This window comes from Argopecten irradians, chromosome 3, assembly GCF_041381155.1.
Source record: "Argopecten irradians isolate NY chromosome 3, Ai_NY, whole genome shotgun sequence".
Classification (NCBI taxonomy): domain Eukaryota; kingdom Metazoa; phylum Mollusca; class Bivalvia; order Pectinida; family Pectinidae; genus Argopecten; species Argopecten irradians.
This window is the reverse complement of record NC_091136.1, coordinates 57,856,833-57,883,099: the sequence shown is the minus strand read 5'-3', so window position 1 is coordinate 57,883,099 and position 26,267 is coordinate 57,856,833. Positions and strand designations below refer to the sequence as shown.

At 31.8% G+C, this 26,267-nt stretch overlaps 2 protein-coding genes and 1 long non-coding RNA gene across 3 annotated transcripts; all 3 read left to right on the top strand.

Moving 5' to 3' along the window:
- Positions 1-476: 476 nt before the first annotated feature.
- Positions 477-2,322, top strand: LOC138320102 (tenascin-X-like). Its single transcript, XM_069263175.1, has 3 exons — positions 477-649; positions 1,152-1,361; positions 2,112-2,322. Exons 1-3 carry the CDS (start codon positions 529-531, stop codon positions 2,252-2,254), a joined length of 474 nt encoding a protein of 157 aa, XP_069119276.1. The 5' UTR covers positions 477-528; the 3' UTR covers positions 2,255-2,322.
- A 1,341-nt stretch (positions 2,323-3,663) lies between these two features.
- Positions 3,664-11,086, top strand: LOC138319756 (uncharacterized). The gene is made up of 4 exons (XM_069262889.1): positions 3,664-3,676; positions 4,470-4,931; positions 8,606-8,830; positions 10,836-11,086. Exons 1-4 carry the CDS (start codon positions 3,664-3,666, stop codon positions 11,084-11,086), a joined length of 951 nt encoding a protein of 316 aa, XP_069118990.1.
- Positions 11,087-11,644: 558 nt separating this feature from the next.
- Positions 11,645-25,731, top strand: LOC138320101 (uncharacterized). Its single transcript, XR_011208094.1, has 3 exons — positions 11,645-11,777; positions 24,869-25,155; positions 25,433-25,731. It is a non-coding gene; the product is annotated as an uncharacterized lncRNA (long non-coding RNA).
- The last annotated feature ends 536 nt before the right edge of the window (positions 25,732-26,267 follow it).

Below are 26,267 nucleotides of genomic sequence, written 5' to 3'. Positions count from 1 at the left end.
TAGTATAGATTGTGTTGAGCCTCAACAGTGTGGATGCTCGTTTAATGATACTTATTACAAGGTAAAGATATTTTGATTCTCATTATCCTTCTCGAAAATCGTAATAAAACATGTTCCAGAGGGGAACATTAAACCAGTAGTTTTCCAATCCTTCGATCAATATGGCGTAAGATGGAAATTTTGTCCGATTTCAGTATATAATGGTTTTGAGGGATTACGACGAACACAATGCTGCTTTCGAAACCCTCCGTTACCATAGTAACGAAACAGGGGTTTTTGATTGGTCGAAATATATATATATCCTCGATCTCAATGAAGATTGGCATAATTTTTAAAGGATACCGAATGCAATAATACGACTACATGGACGTTTGGGCGGCTTCCGTTATGGTCACCCATTACAATAAGTACTTATAACATTGAAATAAAATGGATATGACTTGCGTTTAACAGTTAGGTCAGACGTACGTAACGGACGACTGTGCGAAAACGTATCGATGTCAACACAACGGCACGGAGAGAGCGTCAATGATACTTCTGAAGGAGAGTGATGGTTGTGGTGAACACGAAGAGTGTGTGGCGGCTAAGGAAGGTGTAAGAGAGTGTGTTTGTAACCCAGGATATCAAAGAAAAGGAGAACGATGTGAAGGTAAATATATATTTCTTACATACAGGTCCCTATAATTGTAATACCGGTTTATCCAACGAATGGCACCAATGTCGCTTGAGGCTGCTTATATGGCTACCCATAATTACAACATCGTAAATAAAAACTCTGTTATCCCGGTAACATTTAAACTTTATTTCCATAACCAAGGTTGGTTCAACAGTGCATAAAAAACAAAGAACTAGATTTACGTTAAAATATACAATTTTCATGTATGCAGAATTAACTTTTATTTGAAATTATTTCAGAGTAATGGGAGATCATAATTATGATATTGTAATCAAATAATGTCGAGGTATGATCCTCAGAATCACAAGATATTGTAATCCCTCAGTAAGCCTCTGGTTTAACAACATTTTGTGACGCTCGCGTAAAATATCCCTATCCTTTATATTCATATATGGAAGAGTCGTATAGTTTATATACATACCTATACTCTCATTTCAGCGGTAATATGATGCATTTTGTTATTTGTTTTTTGTAGTATCTGAGTGTCAAAGGGAAACTATCAAATGCAAAAGTAAGGGAAAGAAACGCAATATCTGTAATGCGGCATTCCAAATCGATTTTGTCGAACTGAAAAAAGAATATTCCGCGAAGAAATGCTCTCCTAAAAATTTTGGTGTTGACAAAGCAACAGGCAAGATGTGGACCAAAGGCAAATGTCAAGGGAAATTTCAAGTTCGAAGTAAAGGTGAGCGTTACATGATAAAAATGGAAATAGATTAGCAGATCAGGCCCGGATTTCTGGAAACAAGCTTAAGTAAAAAATATTCATTTAAGTTATAAACAGAAGTTTTTAATATGAAATCGGAGCCAGACCTTATTTTGACAATCATACAAGTAACACATACGTAAGTTTTCGACTAAATTTACCGAACTATATTCTACTTAATATGAGCTGGAATAATTATCTATTTTGTGTATTGGATCACATAATTTGAATTAACATGTTATTTTTCAAAATGGTTTTGTTCGTCAGAATGTATTGAATATCCGCATAGAGTATTTTGTACATTTAATTTCAATCGGCGTCCAACTAACAGTGGTTGTAGCGTTTTGCTTGAATACTGGGTTTGTTTCACAATACATTGGGAGCAACTACTTAATTGTGGTAGATAGATATATATACAATAAATAGTCATTTTGCAGTATTTCATCCACTGTATACGTTTTATTAGTTCAAAGTAAAATCAAATTATCTGTGTAGTATAGCGATAACGCACTTATCAACGACTTAGATCATATCGGAGAGTTTTTCATTCTTTCTCTATGATGTTTATCGTATGACAACCTGCCATAAAACATTTCCATTTAAATTAATTATTTTCTATTGAATTGTCTGTTTCTGAGGTTATTGCTATTTCGTAAGATTAGTTGCAAGCACATTCTGTGACTCTGACAGGCCATTGTAATTTGTTTTCTCTGAATATTTAATCATTAGGATGTGCAAAATCCCCAGATGAAGAATGTGGCAAGAATGAGAAGAAAATAAATGGAAAATGTGTATGTAAGGAAGGACTCCATCTTGATGATAAAGGAAATTGTGAAGGTAAAGTAATTCGGTACAATGCAGTATCTAGATAATTTCCACTTAAGTGAAAACTCGTAGTTATGATCACAAGATATTAAGAGATACATCTAATGCCACATAGTTGACAGACCGTCACCGAGTCTTCGTATACCATGTTTGTCCCACATCTTATAAATAATAGAATGAAACACAACTCAAGGATAAATGCTTATTATTTGTACATATTATTGTTAAAATATGCCATTGTTTTGTATGGAGAACTAACTTTTTCTTGAAATTATTTTTAAGTGATGGGATATCATAATTGTAAAATTCTCGAAGTATGATCTTCAGGATCGGAAAGCCTCATGTTTTACAACATTTTTTGACACTTGTCACAGCGATTTGCTGCCACCAGTGATATTTAGAGATTATCTTTTGACAATTTTGATATGGCACCCTTTATAAGCCAGAGACCGCAATATCAGCCAAAGAACCGCAGGCCCGACGACTGATATTAGGCTGATAAAGGGTGCGATATCAAAATTGTCATATGATAACCTCTATATATCAAAATTGTCATATAATAACCTCTATATATCACAATTGTCATACGATAACCTATATATATCAAAATTGTCATATAATAACCTTTATATCAAAATTGTCATATGATAACCTCTATATATCAAAATTGTCATATAATAACTTCTATATATCAAAATTGTCATATAATAACCTTTATATCAAAATTGTCATATAATAACCTTTATATCAAAATTGTCATATGATAACCTCTATATATCAAAATTTTCATATAATAACCTATATATATCAAAATTGTCATATAATAACCTTTATATCAAAATTGTCATATAATAACCTCTATATATCACAATTGTCACATAATAACCTATATATATCGAAATTGTCATATAATAACCTTTATATCAAAATTGTCATATAATAACCTCTATATATCAAAATTGTCATATAATAACCTCTATATATCGAAATTGTCATATAATAACCTTTATATCAAAATTGTCATATAATAACCTCTATATATCAAAATTGTCATATAATAACCTCTATATATCAAAATTGTCATATAATAACCTTGTTATCACACATTTTAACAAAAAATTAAAAGTTATAATTCTATCAATTTAATACATTTATTAAAACGTATTGAGTAGACTCAAGTTTACAATTTAAATCATCATGAGATTTTACTGGTCATTAATATAAACCATTGTTTTATGATTGAGAGTTTTGCCGTTTTCTGAATGGTCTTGACCGCTTGAACAGGTCTTGACAAAATGCAATGTCAACCTAAGACCGATGAAAACCTGTTCAGAGGTTGACATTGCAAATCCGGTAACCTGGCCATAAATAGATACAGGGAATTCCCTGTCTCTTCCACATTTTTAACCAATCAAAATAGACCATTGCCGATCATCGGGCAATATCAAAATCCAACATGGCAGACAACAGTAAGGTAGGATTACAAAAGGTGTTTAAACACATTTTAAATGATGCAATATGTTCGAAAGTTATATTGTGATGAAGTACAGCAGAAATACTAAAAGTACCTACTTAGATGAAGATTTTCTTGATTTTTTTGTTTGATTAGTCACTGCGCTGTCCTTGCTTCAAATTGTTCCAAGTAGTAAAACTTGCATCATTGCATCGTTCCATACAACAAAACAATTATTGACTTTTTGAAGGTCAATACGAGGAATTGTTAAACCTTTGAAAGGTGATATTTTCTTCGGCCTTCGGCTTTCGGCCTCGGGGAATATCACCTTTCTCAAGTTTAACAATTACTCGTATTAACCTACAAAAAGTCAATATTTGTATAATACAAAAGTGTGAAATGTTTCATTAGGGTATATATTATACAAATACAAAATACACAGTAAATGCATTATTTTAAATATATTATCAGCAAAATTAACTTAATTCCAGTGAAGACTAATTATTATTTAATCAAAATTGATAGTAGCAAATACAGAGATTTTGAGTACCCAAAACAAAGTGAGTAAAGTGCAATTTAACGTACATTAGTCTCACCTTCAGGTGATTATAACGGGTTTATTTTAGAATTACCATACGTATATAAAAATTTTATGATAAAAATTCATTGAAATGTTGGAAGTGTACTAATTAGTTTGATGTATATTTCCATGGACTTTATTTTTTTACCGCAATAAAGGACCTGCAGTTTTCTAAAACGATGTCAGTTACCTTCACAAAACTGTTCAAAACTTCTTTTTTATATATCAGAAAATACTCCGGTGACAGTGTGTCCTATGGGGGCAATAGAGGAGACTATCACATGCAAAAGAGGAACTTGCTCTATAGGAGACGGACATGCCACAGTGTACCATGTAACTCCAGTTACTGGTAACAACGAGGAAAATTGCCTAGATTCAACATGGTTTAAAGTTTACAAAAGTAGTATCACCATCTTACAAGCTGGCTGTAGTTGTTTGTTTGTGGTTTGTTATCAACATACTGAATTTGTCTGTCCAAGTGGTGTCATGGAGGGAACAGTACAGTGCACCAGTGGAACATGCGTAATCGAAGATGGCAACGTCAACTTGATAAACGTCTATGCAGCAATAACAGGAGACATGATATCTTGCTTTAAGTCCAGCTGGTATAATACAAATGCAAATAGCATATCAATCACGCAACCAGGATGTGGCAATATGTTTCAAGTGTGTTATGAGCGAAAAGAAATTGGTAAGTTTTACTTGTATGATAATGATGTCAGTTTGCTCCATTCAAAGTGATTTTATTTAGTAGGAACATACATAATAAACTTACATAATGTACAATTATAATAATAAAAATAATGTAAGAGGTATCTTCATAATTTCAGCTGTTCCAAAATCAATTTAAACCCAACAAAAGGAGCGGAACAATATTAATAAAGAAGATATTTTCAGCACTAATATCGAGATTAGTCAGGCATAGAACTCAATACCAGATGATAAGAATTTTCTGTAATAGTTGCGATAGGAAAATATTACGATGAGAGTAAATATATATTTAATTTCTTTGTTTTGATCACCATTTCTAAATTTGATGATTTGATCCCGAACATTCCAGAGGCGTCACTTTTTAGTTCTGTATGAGCCCGGGTGATTCGACCTTGCAAGCATGCGTTTTGAAGCATTCGTTAGTGGTATATTGGTGGCACTCATATGCAGCAAAGCGTAGTTTAAAATAATTGTGTAACTTTACTTTGAAACATTTCATTATGTAAACGTCACTTTGACAAAAGGAAAAAGAAACAGTAGGTCTAGGCTACATTGTATCTTACTGCGTTTGTCCATAAATGCTTCGTTTAGTAGATGAAATATTGCATAAAAAACATCATTTACATGCTTCTGAAACATTTAATTAATGATTTGAATTGAATATGTTTGACATTGTGTGTAAAAAATCTATTTTGGTCTTCCGTCGTTGAAAACCGATGAAACCAGGGTAGGTACTGGGTCGCGACCATTTATCGTGATTTTTTTCGTGTTTTTTTTTTTTTTTTTTTTTTTTTTTTCATTCAAAAAGTAGCGATCTTTGAAGACTTAAAATTCTTATGAACTATCTATAGTTCAAAAAGCTTCGGAAATTATATTCAAATTTTTATATATTTGAGTTGAGTACATCAAATCGGACCTGTTCCCGGCATCGTCTGTAGGCCAACCTGCAGTTATACGATGCATACGCAGAAGGCTCGATCAAAAGATATATTCTAAAAAAAAAGATATTGTTGTACAATTTATCACAGCATTTAACGTTTATAGTCCATGGTATCTTTATGAAAAAAACCTGTTGTTTTCTCCGCGTCAACACACGGGCCCGGGTCTGCATGCTCTCGGCGAAATCCAACCTATTCCCCTCAGGGGTGTCTTCACCGACAGTCGAGCATTTAATTTAGGCAAATAATAATTTGCAAATTCCACACATCGTCTGCAAGGAGACGTCCTAAGCCTATAGCTACTCATAATGCACTCGATCGTGCATATGGTCTTATATTATGTAACTTTTCATCGATTATTTGATCCAGATATATATGTTTTCGGCAGTTATATTAAGAACTATGAATATATGGATGGAACGTGTGTACAAGATAAAAACCACCCATCTCAACTGCTATTCTGGGACCGTAAAATGTAACATTGGTCACCTCAGCCCAAGCACAGGGACACGCAAATTATCCATCATGTAAAATAATCGCTATGTACGTCATTTCCACATTACTGAAAAATGCGAAAAATAAATCATATATAATGTAAATATCGGTTAGCTTGTTAACTTACATTATATATAATAATAATAATAAAAATACTGTAAGAGGTATCTTCATAATTCCAATTGTTCTGAAATCAGAACGATTTTTTAAGTGTTCCAGCAAATTTAATGTAGTGTAACTTACTTACTTTTGGAGAAAATCGTCTTTTTGTGTCCCCATTTCCCTGATGCAAATTTTCACTTGGAAGGTCTTTATCACTACGGTGTTTATTCACGTTGAAAACAAGCGTTCTGACGCCCTTCGCTGGTTAAGTTCATTTTACGAATTTAAAGTCAACAGAAGAAGCGGAATAATATCAAGAAACAATGCATTTTCAGCTCTAATATCGACATTAGTCGGGCACAAAACCCAATATCGGATAATAAGAATTTCCTGTAATAGTTGCAATAGGAAAATATTACGATGTCAGTAAATAAATGTTTAATTTCTTTCGTTTGATTCAATTTCTAAAATTGTTGGCTTGATCCCGAACATTCCAGTGACGTCACTTTTAGTAGGAATGAATGAAACGGCAGTCAATCCCGCCAAACAGTGACGTCACAATCACTGGAATGAACATTCTGTGTAAATAACAGGCAATTTGCTTTCGTTTTGATTACCATCTTCTGTATGTATAATGAAAAAGTTGCAGGATAAACAGATTACCCGGTCGCTATCTTACAATACAAGTTTTATTTTGGTGTCGACAGGGAAAACAGAGATGACTCTTCAAAACCTCCTCATCTCATCTCATCGCACAAACGATAGCAGTAGCGATATTAATTATAGCAAAATAAAAATGTCTAACGTTGGAAATATTGCAAGTACATTCATTATTTACATAAACCAGTAATTAGAATAATCATTTATTTCATCTAGACTAAATAATTTGCGAGTACCGTACACGCCTGCAAGGAGACGACCTTGGCATATCGCTTTTTTATTGTCATTATTGTTATATACACTGTATGTGATATTTAAACGAAAACACATATTTTACCTAAGAAGCCAATCATATATATAATGTAAGTATCGATTAGCTTGTAATAATAATAATAATAATAATACGTATTTTATTTTTGTATGACACATTTAAAATAGCTATAAAATAAACATAAAAATTGTCCGGCCCGAATTGGCCAAATATGAGACACGTATACCTTAAAAATATTCATATTTTATAAAGTAAATGAATAGGTTGTATCAACATGTTCTTTCACGTTATTAACCATAATAAAATGACACAGCGTCTCTTTTTCATAAATAAAAATACAGATTTACTTTAAATATCCTGCAATTGCATTTCATCCATTAAAAAGTTTTTTTTTATGGTACTTACATTGTAAAAAAAATTGGTTAAAATCACATGCTTTTTCAAAAAGAACATCTCGAATGTCTGTAAAATTAACATTCACATGAAAAATGTATTTTAAGATTCTAAACAGTTCGACATTCTATACGGGAAATGGTTATAGAAATAAAAAGATCTGAATAGTATTGTAATTGAATCGAAGTGTAATGTATAATACAGATATCATATTTACCTCATACAGGAGCAAATTTAAATGTACTAAATAAAATTTATCTGAGGAAAGTCGTACTTAAATGTTGAAATTTAGTATCTATTCCAGCAAAAACCATTGCGTTGATCTCTTTGTCAAAAGACATCTGTCAGGATAACTATGGAATCATCATACGGCACGGTTAAACAAAAAAGGGGTAAATTGTTGGACATCTTTATTCAAAGAGTAATAAACACAATCATTAAATAGGAACATATCGATGATATGATTACAATAAAAACGTTATCATTATAAATGTTTAGGTAACATAAAGCATTAGTCACAAACAAGACGAGATAATCGAAAGACCAAAAATTGACGCCGTTCACGATGTACTTATAGCAGCAAACAAAACTACGTGCAAAGTCTAATTGCTCTGTCAAATAAAAAAAAATTAAATTGTAATCCGTCCGGATATGGTTTGGTGGATTTAATATATCAATAGTTTGGATTTTTATTGTCCTTGACAGGTACACGTATCTACGTGAAAACAATTAATTGAGCCACACATGATCGTTATATGCGATATTTATATATTATACATAAATTCGTTGTTACAGTGTGTTCCTCTACTCAAACAATATCTTGTCATGGAAAAATTGGTAAGAAGGAAGCCTGCCCTATGAAAGGTCCTGGTAAAATCCTCAGCGTGAAAGCAGTGTATAGTTGGTTACGAGCAGACAGCAGTCAGCCGTGTGAAAAAGCTATGTTGGAACACGATGACAAGAACGTGCGAATCAGTGAAGGATGTCTGTCTGCTGATGTCGAAGTTTGCATCGGAGAAGGTATTTTAGATTCTACAGTTTACAACTTGTTAATATATCAAAATACAAGAGCCTAGGTTTAGGTTTATAATTTATTAATGAATAACCGATTATAATCATGTACCAAGGAATTATTTAATTGGCTTTTCTGGCATATCACAGTAAACCCAACTAATATCACTTCTTTGCAACTGGTTTGTTTCATATATATGTGCAAATTTTAATGTACTCTTACACTGAATTGTCCCCTTAACGTTTTGATTTATATCAAATACTACAATGTATATCAATGTCCTATCTGTAAATGTTTTTACCTTTATGATATTTTCTTAGCTGTATGTTCACCAAGCTGTGGACCCAATGCTGTCTGTAATGATGGGATTTGTGAATGTCCAGAAAGAATGCGTGGAAACCCACTTACAGGATGCAACGGTTATATATTTTTTATGTCTTAATAACCGATAACATGAAACAATTTTCACTTAATGACCGTTCAAATTTAGTAATATTATTACATAATAATGTTGAATAAAGGGTAAGCTTTGTAATAGCAGCTTTAAAGATATTAAAGCTAAAAATCATTATTAACTGACAATATGCGTAAACATCGAAGAAATATACCACTATCAATTATAAAACATCGTTGACGTCGTCGATAAAATCTCTTAAAACCTAACAATTTACAGCTGAAACCATATCTGGTTCAAACAGTAGTACATGTATATATCTTTATGAAAGAGATAATAATTTTCAATCCTTTTTATAATGTGTATTTGTACGTAGAATTGCACAATGTAATTGGCAATTTAAGACTGTCAGGTCATGGCCAATAAATATTGACTTCTAAAATGATTATGAATACAAATATCAAACTTTCAAAAGGAAACATTAAACAACAAGTTATTTATATTTCGTTTGCATCATTGTCAGCTGATTACGAAACATGTTATGCTTTGTGAAAAGGATGGCTTATAGATCATGCTTTAATGTGTGCAGGAACTCTTCATCTGTAAGAACCACCCAATATCTGTCTCAAAGTGTATAGCAGGTTTGCTTTGGACTATGTTAATGTAGTATGCATATTGGATTTTCCGGGCAATCCAAAAACAAGGTGGACGACAAAAAGTCATCTTGAAATTTGATTAAATATATTTACATTTCCGTTTTCTCTTTGCTTTATAACCTCACCAACTGCGAAATCGTTGACACTTGCGTAAACGCAGTAGTTGCCGCAATATACTGCGTGTGTGAATGTAATGTAAATCTTAAATTATATGTCAGCAAATAAAATATTTAACTAATATTGAATAATGGGATGAAAAAAGATAAAGTAAATGTGGAACTATATTTTGTGTACTGTCTGAATTTCACAACGTTTCCAGCCAAATTGATGCCAGCTGCGGGATTCCATCAATTTACCGGCTGTTCCAACAATTGTATAACATTGAAAAAATAGAGTTTTATTTTATTTGAACACTTAATTTTAATGAAATATTCGGTCGAAATGTAAATATAAGGAATGATTGTTATTGTTTGTTATTTACTTGTGTGTAAACTGCATTTTGGTACAGATATTTCAACATGACGCGCATACGCGCGTCATTTAAAATATCTGTACAAAAAACGCAGTTTACACACCAGTAAACAACAAACTATAAAAATCATTCCTTAAATATGTGTCACCAAATAAGATAATGGTGAAATCGATTGATATAAAAAGAAAATAGTATAAATGTTTTACTAGCTATTAAATATGATATTAAATTGAACTGGTAGACTACATGTTGATATCTAAAACAGATACGCTCTATTACATACTTCAGCTTCCCCGTAAATAATAATGATGATAAGTTAAGCTGAATCCTGAAAATAAATATTGCATTTTAGTGTTCAGCTAAAGTTTCTAGTGTAAATACACGTGCCTCGTGTTTGATATATCGCCATATGCACTCGTTTCTTCTTCATCTTCATCTGATTAATGCTTCAATATTGTCGTTTAATGACTTGAAATTTAACATCCTTTTAGAAATGTGTTCCTGTAGTGTATTTGGAAGTCAGCATTTTCAAAAGTTCAATGGAGATGTCATGGAGTTTGGTGGTGTATGTGAATATGTTCTTTCGGAACGAAGTGAACCCGAACAGCAGTGTTCCTATGCTGTTGAAATTTCAAACAAGAAAGCTTCAAGACGCAATGGAGGCGCATATGCTGAATCGTTGACGTTAAGGATATACGGATATGTCATAGAACTTGGGCACACATTCAAGGTAAGAATATAACAATCAAATAAGCAGTATCATGGTTCTTTGTAAGCTCTTATTAACATCAGAAAGCAAATCTACTTCCACACTGCAACAGGAAACAAAAATCATGTTTCCCCATGTGGAGCCCCTCGTACGTTTAGCAAGAGTTGTCATTCGTGTAACGGAACTATCCGAGGTATTCCGATAACAAACAATGGATGACAGATGACACATCCATCTGACTTTGACCGAGGAAATTAGTAATATTCTTATGATAATAGACACAAATAACACATTTTCACTCGATGTGATGTTTATATGATGTAACATGCTAAAGGGAATTGATTTTTGCTGAAAGATACGGTAGGTCTTACATGTTTCTACCACAATAGGCGGTGTTATTCAACTCTCAGGGTGTCAAATAAACGATGCAGCTGTTGATTAACAATATGTTGATACCACACGTGGTATAAACTCTGTACGCATTCTGATTGGCTGACATGGTGAACTTTGACCTATTTATTTCTCAGTGCCACGTCATCATTGTCAACGTCATCAATAATCGAATGACGTCATGCTTCATTTCTATGATGTGTTCGCTGCTTGACGTCAAAACTGTTGTTGGAAAGCGTACAGTATGTGACGTGGTCGTTGTGTCAAAAACGTTATATTTTGATGTGTAGTATAATAATCTGTGTAACATGTTTTGACGGAAAGGATCTTACTGGTGAGTTTGGTAGATTAAACGGTTCTGAAACTACTTGACCTTGATTACAGTAGCTTGATGCTTATTTGGCTTGAAGTAAACGGCACGGCTCTGCCGTGCGCATGCTTATATATATAGTCCGACAATGCGTGTTATATTGTTGAAGTAACTTTGAAATTAAATTTCATATTACGTAAAATGAGAAATATGTCATCCTAAAGTTGTTCCCAATTAGAGGATTTTAATATGAATGGATTCAAAATGGGGTTTTTTAATATTAATTACTGCTGATGAAAATATCCCCGACCAGCGATTCATTTTGTTCTTTATTACCGTAATAATATTTACATAAGTATAATATTTTGATATCAAATACATACTTAAGTAAAATTTAATAACAACTCCTAATTGTTTATTTGAAAAACTTTTCAATTTCAACAATATTTTGTTGATATTATGTACATCAATAGGATCGGACATCAGGCTACGCCTATTTAAGTCCTCTCCAGATCATATTTTAAAGTATAAACATGAATTCATTCTGCAATTCATTAATACATATATTCATATATACAAATAAACTGAATTAGTTACAGTATAGTGATAATATTATTAATAATTACTAATTAAAGGGGGATAACTCCAGGTTTAGTTATTTGGAATTCATATTTCTAATGATTGTAGTTTTTGGATAGGGATAAGAATCATGCTCAGTTATTCAGACTAACATGCATACACACTATGAAATATTAGGCCAAAAAGTCCCTGTGCTTATGCACACTGACCCATCCCCTTGGAATATGTATGAGAGTCTGACAACAAATGAGCATTTTGTCTTCAGTTGCAATTTTTATACAATTGGAGTTAACCAACATTTATGGTTCTAATATGTACATAGTTTGATTATTCAATTAGATAATTATTATAGTATAAAAGATTCTCAATATTCGATAAACAGTTTTCAGTATCCATCCAGCCAGGATAGTTTAGAGTAAATTAGAAATAAATATTAACGTAAACAATAGTTTAATTGTTTAATGCATTGCTAAGTAGTATTTTTGCTATCAAGTAATTAGATATGGGTACTTGTTACTTGTTATTTGCTTATATATGCAGAGGGCTATGATACATGTATATAAAATATGTTTATCAGAAATCCAATCTTTTAGTATGGCGGATATATTCAATCACGCACTGTAAAATATATTTGTTGATATCATTGTTGCAACATTTATTATAGCGTTTCAATGTTTAAATGATTATGATTATCTGAAAAACCTAAGTTCTGTATTCCCTGTATAAGAACTGCTCTCTGGTCATAGAAGTGCCTACAGTCAAAGAAAAAGTGATATGAATTTTCATTGGTATAATAATAGGAACAGGCTGGGGATTCTCTTAAATGATCGTGATAAAGGTCAGTGTTTAAATTACTTGCTTGGTTTCGTAGCTGGCACAGAATAATGTTTTATTTACGGTCGCCATGATATTTAAAAATATTAGAAATTTCTGTAGTAGGAATATCATTATCTATTTTGATACTTTTTTAAATTTAAATTGTTCTAATGAATTATTTAATATGAGTTCTATATCTGTTTGATTAAATTCTCTTAGCATTGAGGGAATAAAGCTATTGGAGTATAATTCAGTTCTACAGAGAGGGGTTTAAACAGGCGATTATCCCTTAATGTGTAAGGAGAATTATTATCATTAAAGAATGGTTCAATCAAATTAGTAAGATATCTAGGGGACTCGATGTTTACAATTCTAAACATCAATATTGATCTATGGAGTTTTCGTTTGAATGCAAGTGAATCAAGTCCAACTTCAGCATAAAGTTTATTATGCGATGTTCCTCGCCTCAGGCCTGTTATAATTCTTATTGCTTCTATCTGTACAGATTCTAATAAGTCTTCATCTTGTTTTGTACAATTATCCCAAATGACATCACCATATTCTAGGTCTTATAAAGGATGTATATTTTTAAATGGCTCTTTTTATCTACATTATATTTAAGTAATCTTAAAATATTTAGTCTTTTAGAGGCCTGAGTATAAATATTGTTAATATGTTTGGACCATTTACCATCACTACTGAAAGTTACCCCCAATTGTTTGTGAAATAGAACAGAGTTTACAATATCATCTGCAAATAAAATATCAGGATTGAATATATGACTTTTTCTTGAGAAAAGTACAGTTTCTGTTTTTGAAGGATTAAAACAAAATAATGTCCCACTTCTTTGCCCAATTATTGATATTACTTAGGTCACTGGTTAGATTATCTACAATTTCTACATGGTTTTCAGTTATTATTTCATAAAGTGAAGTGTCATCAGCAAAGAGTTTAATTTTACTATTTACACATTCAGTTGTCATTAATATATAATAGAAATAGGAATGGCCCTAAGACAGAACCTTGTGGTACACCGGCATTGACATTTTTAAAAGAAGATAGGAAACCCCCTGTAGATACTCTTTGTTTTCGATCAGAAAGATAATTTCGAAACCACTGTAACACTCTCCCTTTTACACCATAAGACTCTAATTTGAATAATAATCCTTCATGCCAGACTCTGTCGAAAGCTTTGCTAATATCGCAGAATATGAATTTTATTTCATTGTTTTTATCCAAATTATGAATTATCGTATTATAAATATCTGGTAACAGGTTTACTGTAGAGTCTTTAGGCAAAAATCTTAATTGGTGCTTTGTTATAATATCACACTCGTTCATATAGTTAAATATATATTTAAAATAACTTTGAAAAACTTTTGACGAGTGAACTTTGTTTATATTTCTACCGTTGTGTTAAACCCAGAAACGGGTTCTACAACGTATCATGTATATGTATAGATATAGATTTCCTTGTAAGCTTACTTCCTACTTTAACTATATACTAACAAGCTTTGTCTGTGCCGCCTACAGATTAGTCATTAGATCGCTATAAGACTGAAAATGCTTTTAGTTTAACATGAAATCAAAGCAAAATTGTGTAAATGTAGAATGTTAACTTAGTGAGTTTATATAGATTATTATATTAGTGTAATCTAACCTTTTCACCAAGTGCACTAGTAGTGCACTACGTTTAAACTAGGAGTGCACTACATTTTTTAATTGTCTGGAAGCGTATTTGGAAAACATGAAAATATAGGGACTTGAATAAATTCAAATATAATACATCAATAACCCCTTCTCTCCCTCCTCAATAAAAAAAACAAGATACAAAATAATGTGTATACATTTTTCAATTTTGAGAAAAAATCAATATTATAACAATCATTTTCAATTGAAAGAATAAGCGCATTTTCATAAACTATAGAAGGTGTATTATTATTTGAAACAAAACCACATGGGGTCAAGTAGACTGATAGTCTTTACTGTACTAATTAGTTTATACAGGTACAGAGGCTGTCACAGCATGCTATCAATTGGATTGAACGCTATAATAGACCCCTGGGGTTCTTACCTGTGACACCTGATCATCTCAGGTAAAGTGTCACCTTAGGTGATGTGGTGGGGAAAGAGGGAGAAAATGCCCTGGGCCTGGTGGCCATGACGACAGACCTGTGTGCCTAGAGTTTCCAATACCTAAGTCTTTGTATGTATACCAAACAATAATTAATCTGTAAATTTTAAAGATTTTATGTGTATGTGTAAACACTAAAACTGATCTATGATTAAAATGCTTATTAACAGAATCAATTAAAAATATATATGACACATACTCCATATTATTTAAATGTACATATTATCAATTAAGTCAATGTTCTACATATATACTACATAATACATGTTCACAACTTTTGCTTGATTTCAATATAGATCTTTATACAGATTACCCTAAATGACAATACAATGAATAAATAAAAATCAATCAAAATGTATTTCAAATATTATGATTTATTATTATATATTTTTGCAGAACTATATGTTTAAATAGAGATTAAGTATCCTGTTTATATATAACTAAAATGACAACATCATGCAAATAAGACTCAGCAACAGTTTTTAAGATTCATATTATATTTATGTTCATATCATGAAGATAAATGATTAACTCATTAAATCATTTAATTCCATTAAAGTAATAAACAACAAGGTGTTCAATTACACTATTGAAATATAGAGTAATAACTGAACTACCATTCCTAGCTATTAATATTTCACTAAATCGTAATAATATGTGAAAATAAAATCAGAAAGATTTGATTGAAAATCAATTGTTACTATAAGTGAGACAAGGTATATCAAAACACATAGGAAAAATCACAAGTACAGGTGTCCAATGGCGTTGCCCATTACCTATATAGGTGTTTAGTGGCCACACTGACTGGACGTAGTGCACTACTAGTTTACCTTTGGAACAATCAAGTCAAAGAGTACATTTAAATTTGCATATATATATCGGAAACAAACCAGTTCCAACGAAAATAGATTAGTTGGTTTTAATGTGATATGCCAGAAAAGCCCACTGTAGTAAAATGTATGTGAAATGTTCAAACTTGCTTGCTCTCCGCCATTACACATTGTGATCGAACGTCTTGTATGCCGAACCCTGGCCCTTGCCAGTGTAATGAAGAAGTTTTTGTCTAGAACTCAAATCGCTCTTACAGTGGTGTGTTTACGTTAGTAGGTGAATGTTCTTGTTTAAATACAATTTTACCTACTCCTCAGTGGTTATGTTTCGTACGTGACTTTTGATCGGGTATGGGTACAGCATACATGTTATACCTGCTTAATTAATCGTATTGATCAACGATTTGGAATTTTAACGGTATCAATCAGTACACTCAGATTTTTGTGTTATATCTCCATAACATAATCCTTAATCCTTAAATATTTGAAATCATATATGACATATATACACTTACTCCTTTGTAGGTATATAACGCAGAAGCTACATGTACTATATATATAGAGAGGACACTTAAAAGATATCTATGAAATAAACTTGTTAAAAAAAATCATGTTTCAATAGTTAGGCAAAGGGCTTATGTTGTTTCAAACTTTTAATCGAATTGGTGTTACACTAAGTTGAAATAAGATCCTTCTATTTTGGATTTTTTGCTTAGATATTACTGAATGGGAAAGTTACTTCCATGTGAATTTAGTTTAAAAGGATTTTATTTGATTTTAGTATCAATCTGTTGAAAATCTAATGAGATTGATACTAGAGATTTTGGATATATCATGGAAATCTTGAAAATTCTTTAAATGAAATCATCATGAATTTAATCTAATTTCATTCAAAAATTCTATGTATTATATTTATTATGTATAAATGTTTCTGATACTAATTCTGAACACTTATTGAAATAAAAATTAATTAAAATGATAATCAATATACATGTAGATAAGCATCAACAGGTAACTTTTACATGTTGGTATTGGTATTTTAGGAAAAAGACTATAACCACTATCACAACAAACTACCCTACAGGTAAATCCAAAATGTTGGCGTTCAGAGATACACCCCCCGAGTGCGATGCCTGGCAGAGGCAGTGATTAAATCTATTAAAAAATCCTGCACCCCGTTACATGTAATGTAAACAGATAGTGTAAATATGTAATGTAAACAGATAGTGTAAACATGTAACATAAACAGATAGTATGAACATGTAACATAAACAGATAGTATGAACATGTAATGTAAACAGATAGTATAAACATGTATTGTAAACATATAGTATAAACATGTAACACAAACAGATAGTATAAACATGTAACATAAACAGATAGTATAAACATGTAACATAAACAGATACTGTAAACATGTAATGTAAACAGATAGTGTAAACATGAAATGTAAACAGATAGTGTAAACATGTAATGTAAACAGATAGTGTAAACATGTAACACAAACAGATAGTGTAAACATGTAATGTAAACAGATAGTGTAAACATGTAATGTAAACAGATAGTGTAAACATGTAATGTAAACAGATAGTGTAAACATGTAATGTAAACAGATAGTGTAAACATGTAACACAAACAGATAGTATAAAAATGTAATGTAAACAGATAGTGTAAACATGTAATGTAAACAGAGAGTGTAAACATGTAAAGTAAACAGAGAGTATAAACATGTAACATAAACAGATAGTGTAAACATGTAATGTAAACATATAGTGTAAACATGTAATGTAAACAGATAGTGTAAACATGTAACATAAACAGATAGTGTAAACATGTAATGTAAAAAGATAGTGTTAACATGTAATGTAAAAAGATAGTGTAAACGTGTAATGTAAACAGATAGTGTAAACATGTAATGTAAGAAGATAGTAAAATAAATAGATAGCATAAACATGTAACATAAACAGATAGTATAAACATGTAACATAAACAGATAGTATAAACATGTCACATAAACAGATAGTATAAACATGTAACATAAACAGATAGTATAAACATGTAACATAAACAGATAGTATAAACATGTCACATAAACAGATAGTATAAACATGTAACATAAACAGATAGTATAAACATGTTATGTAAACATATAGTGTAAACATGTAATGTAAACAGATAGTGTAAACATGTAATGTAAACAGATAGTATAAACATGTAATGTAAAAAGATAGTGTAAACATGTAATGTAAAAAGATAGTGTAAACATGTAACATAAACAGATAGTGTAAACATGTAACATAAACAGATAGTATAAACATGTAATGTAAAAAGATAGTGTAAACATGTAATGTAAAAAGATAGTGTAAACATGTAATGTAAAAAGATAGTATAAACATGTAACATAAACAGATAGTATAAACATGTAACATAAACAGATAGTATGAACATGTAACATAAACAGATAGTGTAAACATGTAACATAAACAGTTAGTATAACGTGTAATGTAAAAAGATAGTGTAAACATGTTATGTAAATAGATAGTGTAAACATGTAATGTAAAAAGATTGTATAAACATGTAACATGAACAGATGGTATGAACATGTAACATAAACAGATAGTATAAACATGTAACATAAACAGATAGTGTAAACATGTTATGTAAACAGATAGTATAAACATGTAACACAAACAGATTAGTATGAACATGTAACATAAACAGATAGTGTAAACATGTTATGTAAACAGATAGTATAAACATGTAACATAAACAGATAGTATGAACATGTAACATAAACAGATAGTATGAACATGTAATGTAAACAGATAGTATAAACATGTATTGTAAACATATAGTATAAACATGTAACATAAACAGATAGTATAAACATGTAACATAAACAGATAGTATAAACATGTAACATAAACAGATACTGTAAACATGTAATGTAAACAGATAGTGTAAACATGTTATGTAAACAGATAGTATAAACATGTAACATAAACAGATAGTATAAACATGTAACATAAACAGATACTGTAAACATGTAACATAAACAGATACTGTAAACATGTAACATAAACAGATAGTGTAAACATGTAATGTAAACAGATAGTGTAAACATGTAACATAAACAGATAGTGTAAACATGTAATGTAAACAGATAGTGTAAACATGTAATGTAAACAGATAGTGTAAACATGTAATGTAAACAGATAGTGTAAACATGTAACACAAACAGATAGTGTAAACATGTAACATAAACAGATAGTATAAACATGTAACATAAACAGATACTGTAAACATGTAATGTAAACAGATAGTGTAAACATGTAACATAAACAGATAGTATAAACATGTAACACAAACAGATAGTATAAAAATGTAACACAAACAGATACTGTAAACATGCAATATAAATAGATAGTATAAACATGTAACATAAACAGATAGTGTAAACATGTAACATAAACAGATAGTGTAAACATGTAATGTAAACAGATAGTATAAACATGTAATGTAAACAGATAGTATAAACATGTAATGTAAACAGATAGTATAAACATGTAACATAAACAGATAGTGTAAACATGTAATGTAAACAGATAGTGTAAACATGTAATGTAAACAGATAGTATAAACATGTAATGTAAACAGATAGTGTAAACATGTAACATAAACAGATAGTATAAACATGTAACATAAACATATAGTGTAAACATGTTATGTAAACAGATAGTATAAACATGTAATGTTAACAGATAGTATAAACATATATTTACACTTGCTAGGCTTGTTCACTATACGCAACTACTAGCCGATTTTGTTTACCATAACTGCATGGTAATATTGAACTTTGAACTTGCGTATGAAAATGTTCTATGCAACGTAAAGGGTCTACTTTTTTAACGTAAAGGGTCTACTTTTTTTAAAGAAACACATGGCTTTGTTTACATTTTGGTGCAACATTACGTGTATATTGTTGTTTTTCATAGAAATTTGGAAAAATCTAAACAACACATATATGTTTTATATTTATATATGAAACCAACATTTTAAATCAAATAAGATAAGAAGGTACCTCATAGCCTTACTTAACGACGCCCGCAGTGGAAGCTATCCCAGAGTGCATCGCGTGTCTAAATTACAGCCGAGTACAGTCTAACGACGCCATATTGAAACTACACTTCGTCCGATGAAGCGACCTAGGCTATAATTCAGGAGATGAACAGAAAATAAACCAAATAGCTTAAAGTTTGCTCTTTATTGAAAATGTTATTTATGTGAATAATCCATCACATTTTAACAATTGTAGAGGTGTTAAACTAATTATATAATTAAACGTAATGTTAACTCTGAATTTCCTGATCCCGGCATTGTTACTTCCTCGATCGGTACAATCGATCGCCCCGTGAAATATTAATGTAATAAAACCCACATACTCTGAATTCAATAATTGACTGATTTCCATTAAGTTTTCAAATATTTGTTGCTTGGTAAATTTTACATGATAAAATATTAAATTGACTGAATTTGAACATATTGATCCTTTTGAATTTTCGGTGGTAAAACTGTACATAAATCATCGAAGCTACCCTAAATTTATAATGGCGACGATACTGTCCGGAGAGGGTCGTGAAAGATAGCAAATTAAACCCACATACTCTGAATTCAATATTTTAACTGATTTCCATTAAGTTTTTATATATTTGTTGCATGGTAAATTTTACAGGATAAAATATTAAATTGATTCAATTTGAACATATTGAACCTTTTAAATTTTCGGTGGTAAAACTGTACACAAATCATCGAAGTTACCCTAAATTTATAATGGCGACGATACTTTTTCGATAGAGTCGTGAAAGATAGCACAATTAAAACCACGTACTTTAATTTCAATAATTGATTGCTTTCCATTTAGTTTTCAAATATTAATTTTCTATTGATTGAGTTTGTACATATGGAAACCTTTAAAGCTCAAGTACAAGTGTTAACAAATTATCGAAGGTACCCAATATATCATGGCGAAGAGATACAGTGCCGATCGAGCTGTGATAGATAGCATAATTTGATACTTAATTAACGGAAAGTGATTTGCAACTGCTATATACAGGTGTCATACTGTCATCAGGTGAACCGTCGGGCAGAACACATGGTCACCGCCCCAGGTCATCGCCTCACTTAACTCAACGGGGGTCCATTTACCTGTGTCTGAATCTCGAAGGCTATACAGTAATTTTGTAAAATAGATAATATTTTTCTAATCTTAATTTTCCGAAACAGCTGTATTTATAATGCATAGAACCATATTGAAATAAAAGTCAATTTTAAGTGAAATATAAATATTCCGCTTTACCAGAGATTTAAATATAATTTATTTAAATATCCTACTTTACCAAGCATTTTTTTTACTAAAGCCGAATTGAATTTCCAGGTTTTAACTTATAAACTTATATGTGTCGTAATTTTCATTCTAACGAATCAAGAAAAGTTTTTATAATATGTCATTAATCACCAAAATTTACCAACATTTTGGTCATTACTTACAGAATTTTCAATGCATAGGTTTTAATTTTACAATTTTACCTAAAAAAACAACACAGAATTATATATATACATGCATGAGATGATCGTCTCTAATGTAACAGTAAAAAAGCAATGGGATACTTTTCGGTGTTTATTGGTTTGTAGTCAAATATGACGTACACAGCTTCATGGGCTAATACAATGATAACTCGCCTGCAGCTATTAGTGCGCAGACGCACGGCTTAATCTCGCGGTAATCGTTAGTCCGTTTACGATAACAATAGGTCGGTACGTGATATCGCGAGGAGAGCGCTAGTTACTTATCCCAATTATATTTAAATCTCTGTTTTAATTAACAATTGGAAAAAGAAACGGGAAAAATATCCCGACCGGGGCGACGTGCAGTGCTGTCACAAATGTAAACATTACCTCTGTGTCTGTGTTCGTCCTACGATTGCGTCTTTGGGGTGGACGGGCGTGAGACCCTCTGACAGAGGTCAGTTATAAACATATCCTCTTGTCTTTGTTCTTTCAGAATTTAATCATGTGTATTATAAAACATGCACCGCTAGTAATCCACATGTTGACAGTTACGCGTCACCACAAATACACAAGTGAAAATGTTACGTCTGTAGATGGCGATGGAGCTAAGCGTAGATTATATAATCACATGGATTCCAAGGATGTAATATCGTCAAGTCAGACGACAATCTCAAACACGTTGAGCTACTTGAACATCGGTGTTTTGACAACTTCGGCCAACTCCAGTGTGTAAGCGTGCGTCAGCTTCACCTGGCTGCACAAAAACGGTCACCGAATTCACACATGTGGCCGAGTACGAAGTCTTTATGTTATTACGCTATATATTAACTTTTAGCAAAATTGAATATATACTTAAAGTTCTGATCAGATGAAGTAAAATTTTCTCTGAAATTTACTTTGTTTGTCATGTTTATTTTACAATGAAATATTGAACTTTATTGTCGTCGCGGATGAATAATTCTACCTTACGTGAAGAATCATCTTTCGCTGTTCAATTGAGTAAGCTCCCCCCACTTTTGACCGACGTTTATTGAATAATTACGTCAAATTCAAATGACGATTTTATAGCATAAATATATATAAAAAAGTCGTATGAGTGTAAAAGAGGGATTGGATTTCGCTTTTATGTTAACCATGCTTGTATGGAGCAATTCCTCTAAAGATATATTCAATATGGGGCGCTAACGCGCCCCATAGAATATATTCTTAGAGGAATTGCTCCATACAAGCATGGTTAACATAAAAGCGCAATCCAATCCCTATGTTATGTAAACAGATAATATAAACACGTGAGCATTTACTGAAGTCTTTCTGGGTGTGTTTTCCCTCTGTCTATCTGTATATGTCTATCCGTATGTCTGTCTGTATCTGTCTGTCTGCCTAACTGTCTTCCTATCTGTCTGTCTGTTTCTGTCTTTCTTTCGGTCTGTCTCTGTCTATCTGTCTGTCTGTATGTGTCTACCTGTCTGTCTGTCTCTGCCTCTTTGCTTGTCTATTTGCATCATATGAGATATCATTACTAGATCATCAAGCAGGCAATAAGATATAATAATGAAAAAAAAAAAACATTATCCTATCACTTCAAAAAAAGCAGGATTAATATTTTCATATTGAGATTTAAGACAGTGCATGCTAAACATAGGAATTTTACAGCAACGTTATATTTTTTTATTCTTTAAAATCTTTTTGCTTCTAACTTTCTTCAAAAGAATTTAAAAGAATGTTCAAGGATACATTTGCGCAGTTTCAGGTGTTTTAGATGCAATGCTACGTTTTATTGTATGGCGGTACTATATCAGGAATTATACCAAGTTTTATCGCACCTCGGACAGAAATGTCCCCAAATGATTGGCGGAGAGCCGTCACGTGGTGACCCCCTATCACTTTATAGGGGGTCAGTAAATTTTATTATGGTGCAATATGGCGGCTCTCGCCCTCGCTTCAAAATTTAAACACATTATCTTCAACTAAATATACCACTTCATTACCATAAAACTATATATTAATGGCTAATTTTTGTGTAAAAATAACTTTAATCGTTTTAATACTTCAAATTACATGAAATACATTTTTTGAATACGAGTTGCTTCCCCTACGCCAGTTTGAAAGTTGATGAAGCGGCGAAAGTCAAACGTAACAATTCAAGTTTTTTTCTAGACTGTGATTATAAACAAATGAAGGTGTTCGTACCTACAGATCAATCTTCACTCTATAATCAATTTATTGGCATAACTTTTAAGTGATTATCTCAGCGAAAATGCACAGATGATCAAGGAGATTGTGCTTAAAATGTTAGATAGATGTTTGTGTCACTCTTGTTTGTGATGCTTTCAATATACAGACGGTCTGGTGTCGTATTGAGGTAGGCCTACTGTAGGAATGTCGAAATTTTTGTTCATTTATGAATTATTCATTATTCTTCTGCAGGTTCCTTATTCAGTATATTTGAAAATTCTTGAAAGAAATACACAGATAAATATGTATCCTAGGCCAATTATTTTAAAAGTGGCGATTGTTTGTTATCATTCGCGCCAGTATGATTTAAGTTTGATTTCAGATTCTTGACCAAACAAATAGGAAACAAAGAATTAATGAATCAAATAAATGGTCTTCGATGCGATAGCCCTCGCCCCCTATAAATCTTACTGACCCTCAATGCCTTTATAGGGGGTCAGTAACTGACTATATAACTAATAATGTTGCGTTCTTTAATAGGACTGATTTAATCTTACATTGGCGTGATAAGTGGAAAGGGATTTTTCAACCTGAGTGTAAGATTTTGTCAACACTTTGTCAAAGCTTGCTAAGTGTTCAAAGCCAAAATAGCATACGATGGCTAAAGCATGTCACAGCGTTTCTTGAGTACTTTATTATCATATATAAGAAAATATGATGGCCCTTCAGTTATTTTAAGCATTCACATTGCGCCATAATCATAGAAGCGTACTTATGAGCGTATGCACTTATAAAAAAATGATGACGTCAACAACAAAGTAAGTCGCGGATACGCCACGAGTATTAATGATTTCACCTACACGTCTGGCACATATGTCATATATTCCTCCACTCCAAATATAAGATAGAATTGCCGTGACTAGTTAACATTAGCAAAATATCGTTTGAATTAAAAAAATATGAGCTATAAACATTTCTCCCCTTGTCTCATAAAACTCCTTACTATGTTCCAGATCGATGGCGAGTCGATGTCACTTCCCTTTAGTAGCTCATCCGGAGACATCTATGCCATAAGGATGGGTAATGATGTGAAGGTTTTTGCACCAGATTGTAATATTGAGTTGTCCTACAATGGCCGCATGAATGCTATGTTGAGAGTTCCCATGAATACAGCGAGCAAGTTAACTGGAATATGCGGAGACTGCACAAAAGAACGGAACTACGACTATATCGTTAGGACTGACATTGCTCTCGATGAATATCATGTCAATGATGTATCCAGTCGCCGGACAAAAGCGCAGTAAGTTATGAGTGTTTTGTTGAAGTAACTTTCGAATACTGGTTCAAAAGACGAAAAACCTTATGATAGTAACTGAATTCAATTTTTATAACTAACTGCTTGTTACAGTTAAAATGTTCGAAAGAAGATTAGCAATGAAATTGTGAACAATAATCTTTCAGATGTATTTTATTCTTTGTCTGTCTTGTGTTTCTTGGTTGTATTGGCTTGTATGTATCAGTGCCACTCGTTTTGTATGTGTTATAATGTTAAGCGTCATCATTGCGCATTGTTACAGGTGTTTGCCACAAGCGTCCCCCTGCCCATTCAGATTCCAGAAAATCATCAACAAATTAGCATGCAAATTGGTGGACGTTACGAGCAGAGCTGCTTTACGTATCAGTCCATTTGCCGCCTGCATCAATCGCGATTTAGCTGAGGCAACATATTTCTCTAATTCGTGTGTTAACGACGCTTGTTTGCTACGAAATACTCCGGCGAAAATGAGGGCGGCTGCTTGTGGTATCTACGAAAAATACGCCGCAGTTTGTAGAGAGAAATATGGAATCACAGTAACGGGATGGAGAACAAGGGGAAAATGCCGTAAGTTTTTCTTCTATTTATGATTAGGACAATTGATGTAAGTTTTTCTACAATTGATGATTAGGACAATTGATGTAAGTTTTTCTACAATTTATGATTAGGACAATTGATTTAAGTTTTTCTTCTATTTTTGATTAGGACAATAAATGTAAGTTTTTCTACAATTATTAGGACAATCGATGTAAGTTTTTCTACAATTGATTAGGACAATTGATGTAAGTTTTTCTACAATTGATGATTAGGACAATTGATGTAAGTTTTTTCTACAATTTATGATTAGGACAATTGATGTAAGTTTTCTACAATTGATGATTAGGACAATTGATGTAAGTTTTTTCTACAATTTATGATTAGGACAATTGATGTAAGTTTTTCTACAATTATTAGGACAATCGATGTAAGTTTTTCTACAATTTATGATTAGGACAATTGATGTAAGTTTTTCTACAATTTATGATTAGGACAATTGATGTAAGTTTTTCTACAATTTATGATTAGGACAATTGATGTAAGCTTTTTCTACAATTTAT

Bases quoted from the DNA above. Each gene is read 5' to 3' on its own strand.
- LOC138320102 (XM_069263175.1), top strand. From the start codon at position 529: ATGATACTTCTGAAGGAGAGTGATGGTTGTGGTGAACACGAAGAGTGT. The intron at 650-1,151 runs GTAAATATATAT...TGTTTTTTGTAG, and splicing joins AAAAGGAGAACGATGTGAAG to TATCTGAGTGTCAAAGGGAA. The intron at 1,362-2,111 runs GTGAGCGTTACA...TTTAATCATTAG, and splicing joins ATTTCAAGTTCGAAGTAAAG to GATGTGCAAAATCCCCAGAT.
- LOC138319756 (XM_069262889.1), top strand. The intron at 4,932-8,605 runs GTAAGTTTTACT...TCGTTGTTACAG, and splicing joins TTATGAGCGAAAAGAAATTG to TGTGTTCCTCTACTCAAACA. The intron at 8,831-10,835 runs GTATTTTAGATT...ACATCCTTTTAG, and splicing joins CGAAGTTTGCATCGGAGAAG to AAATGTGTTCCTGTAGTGTA.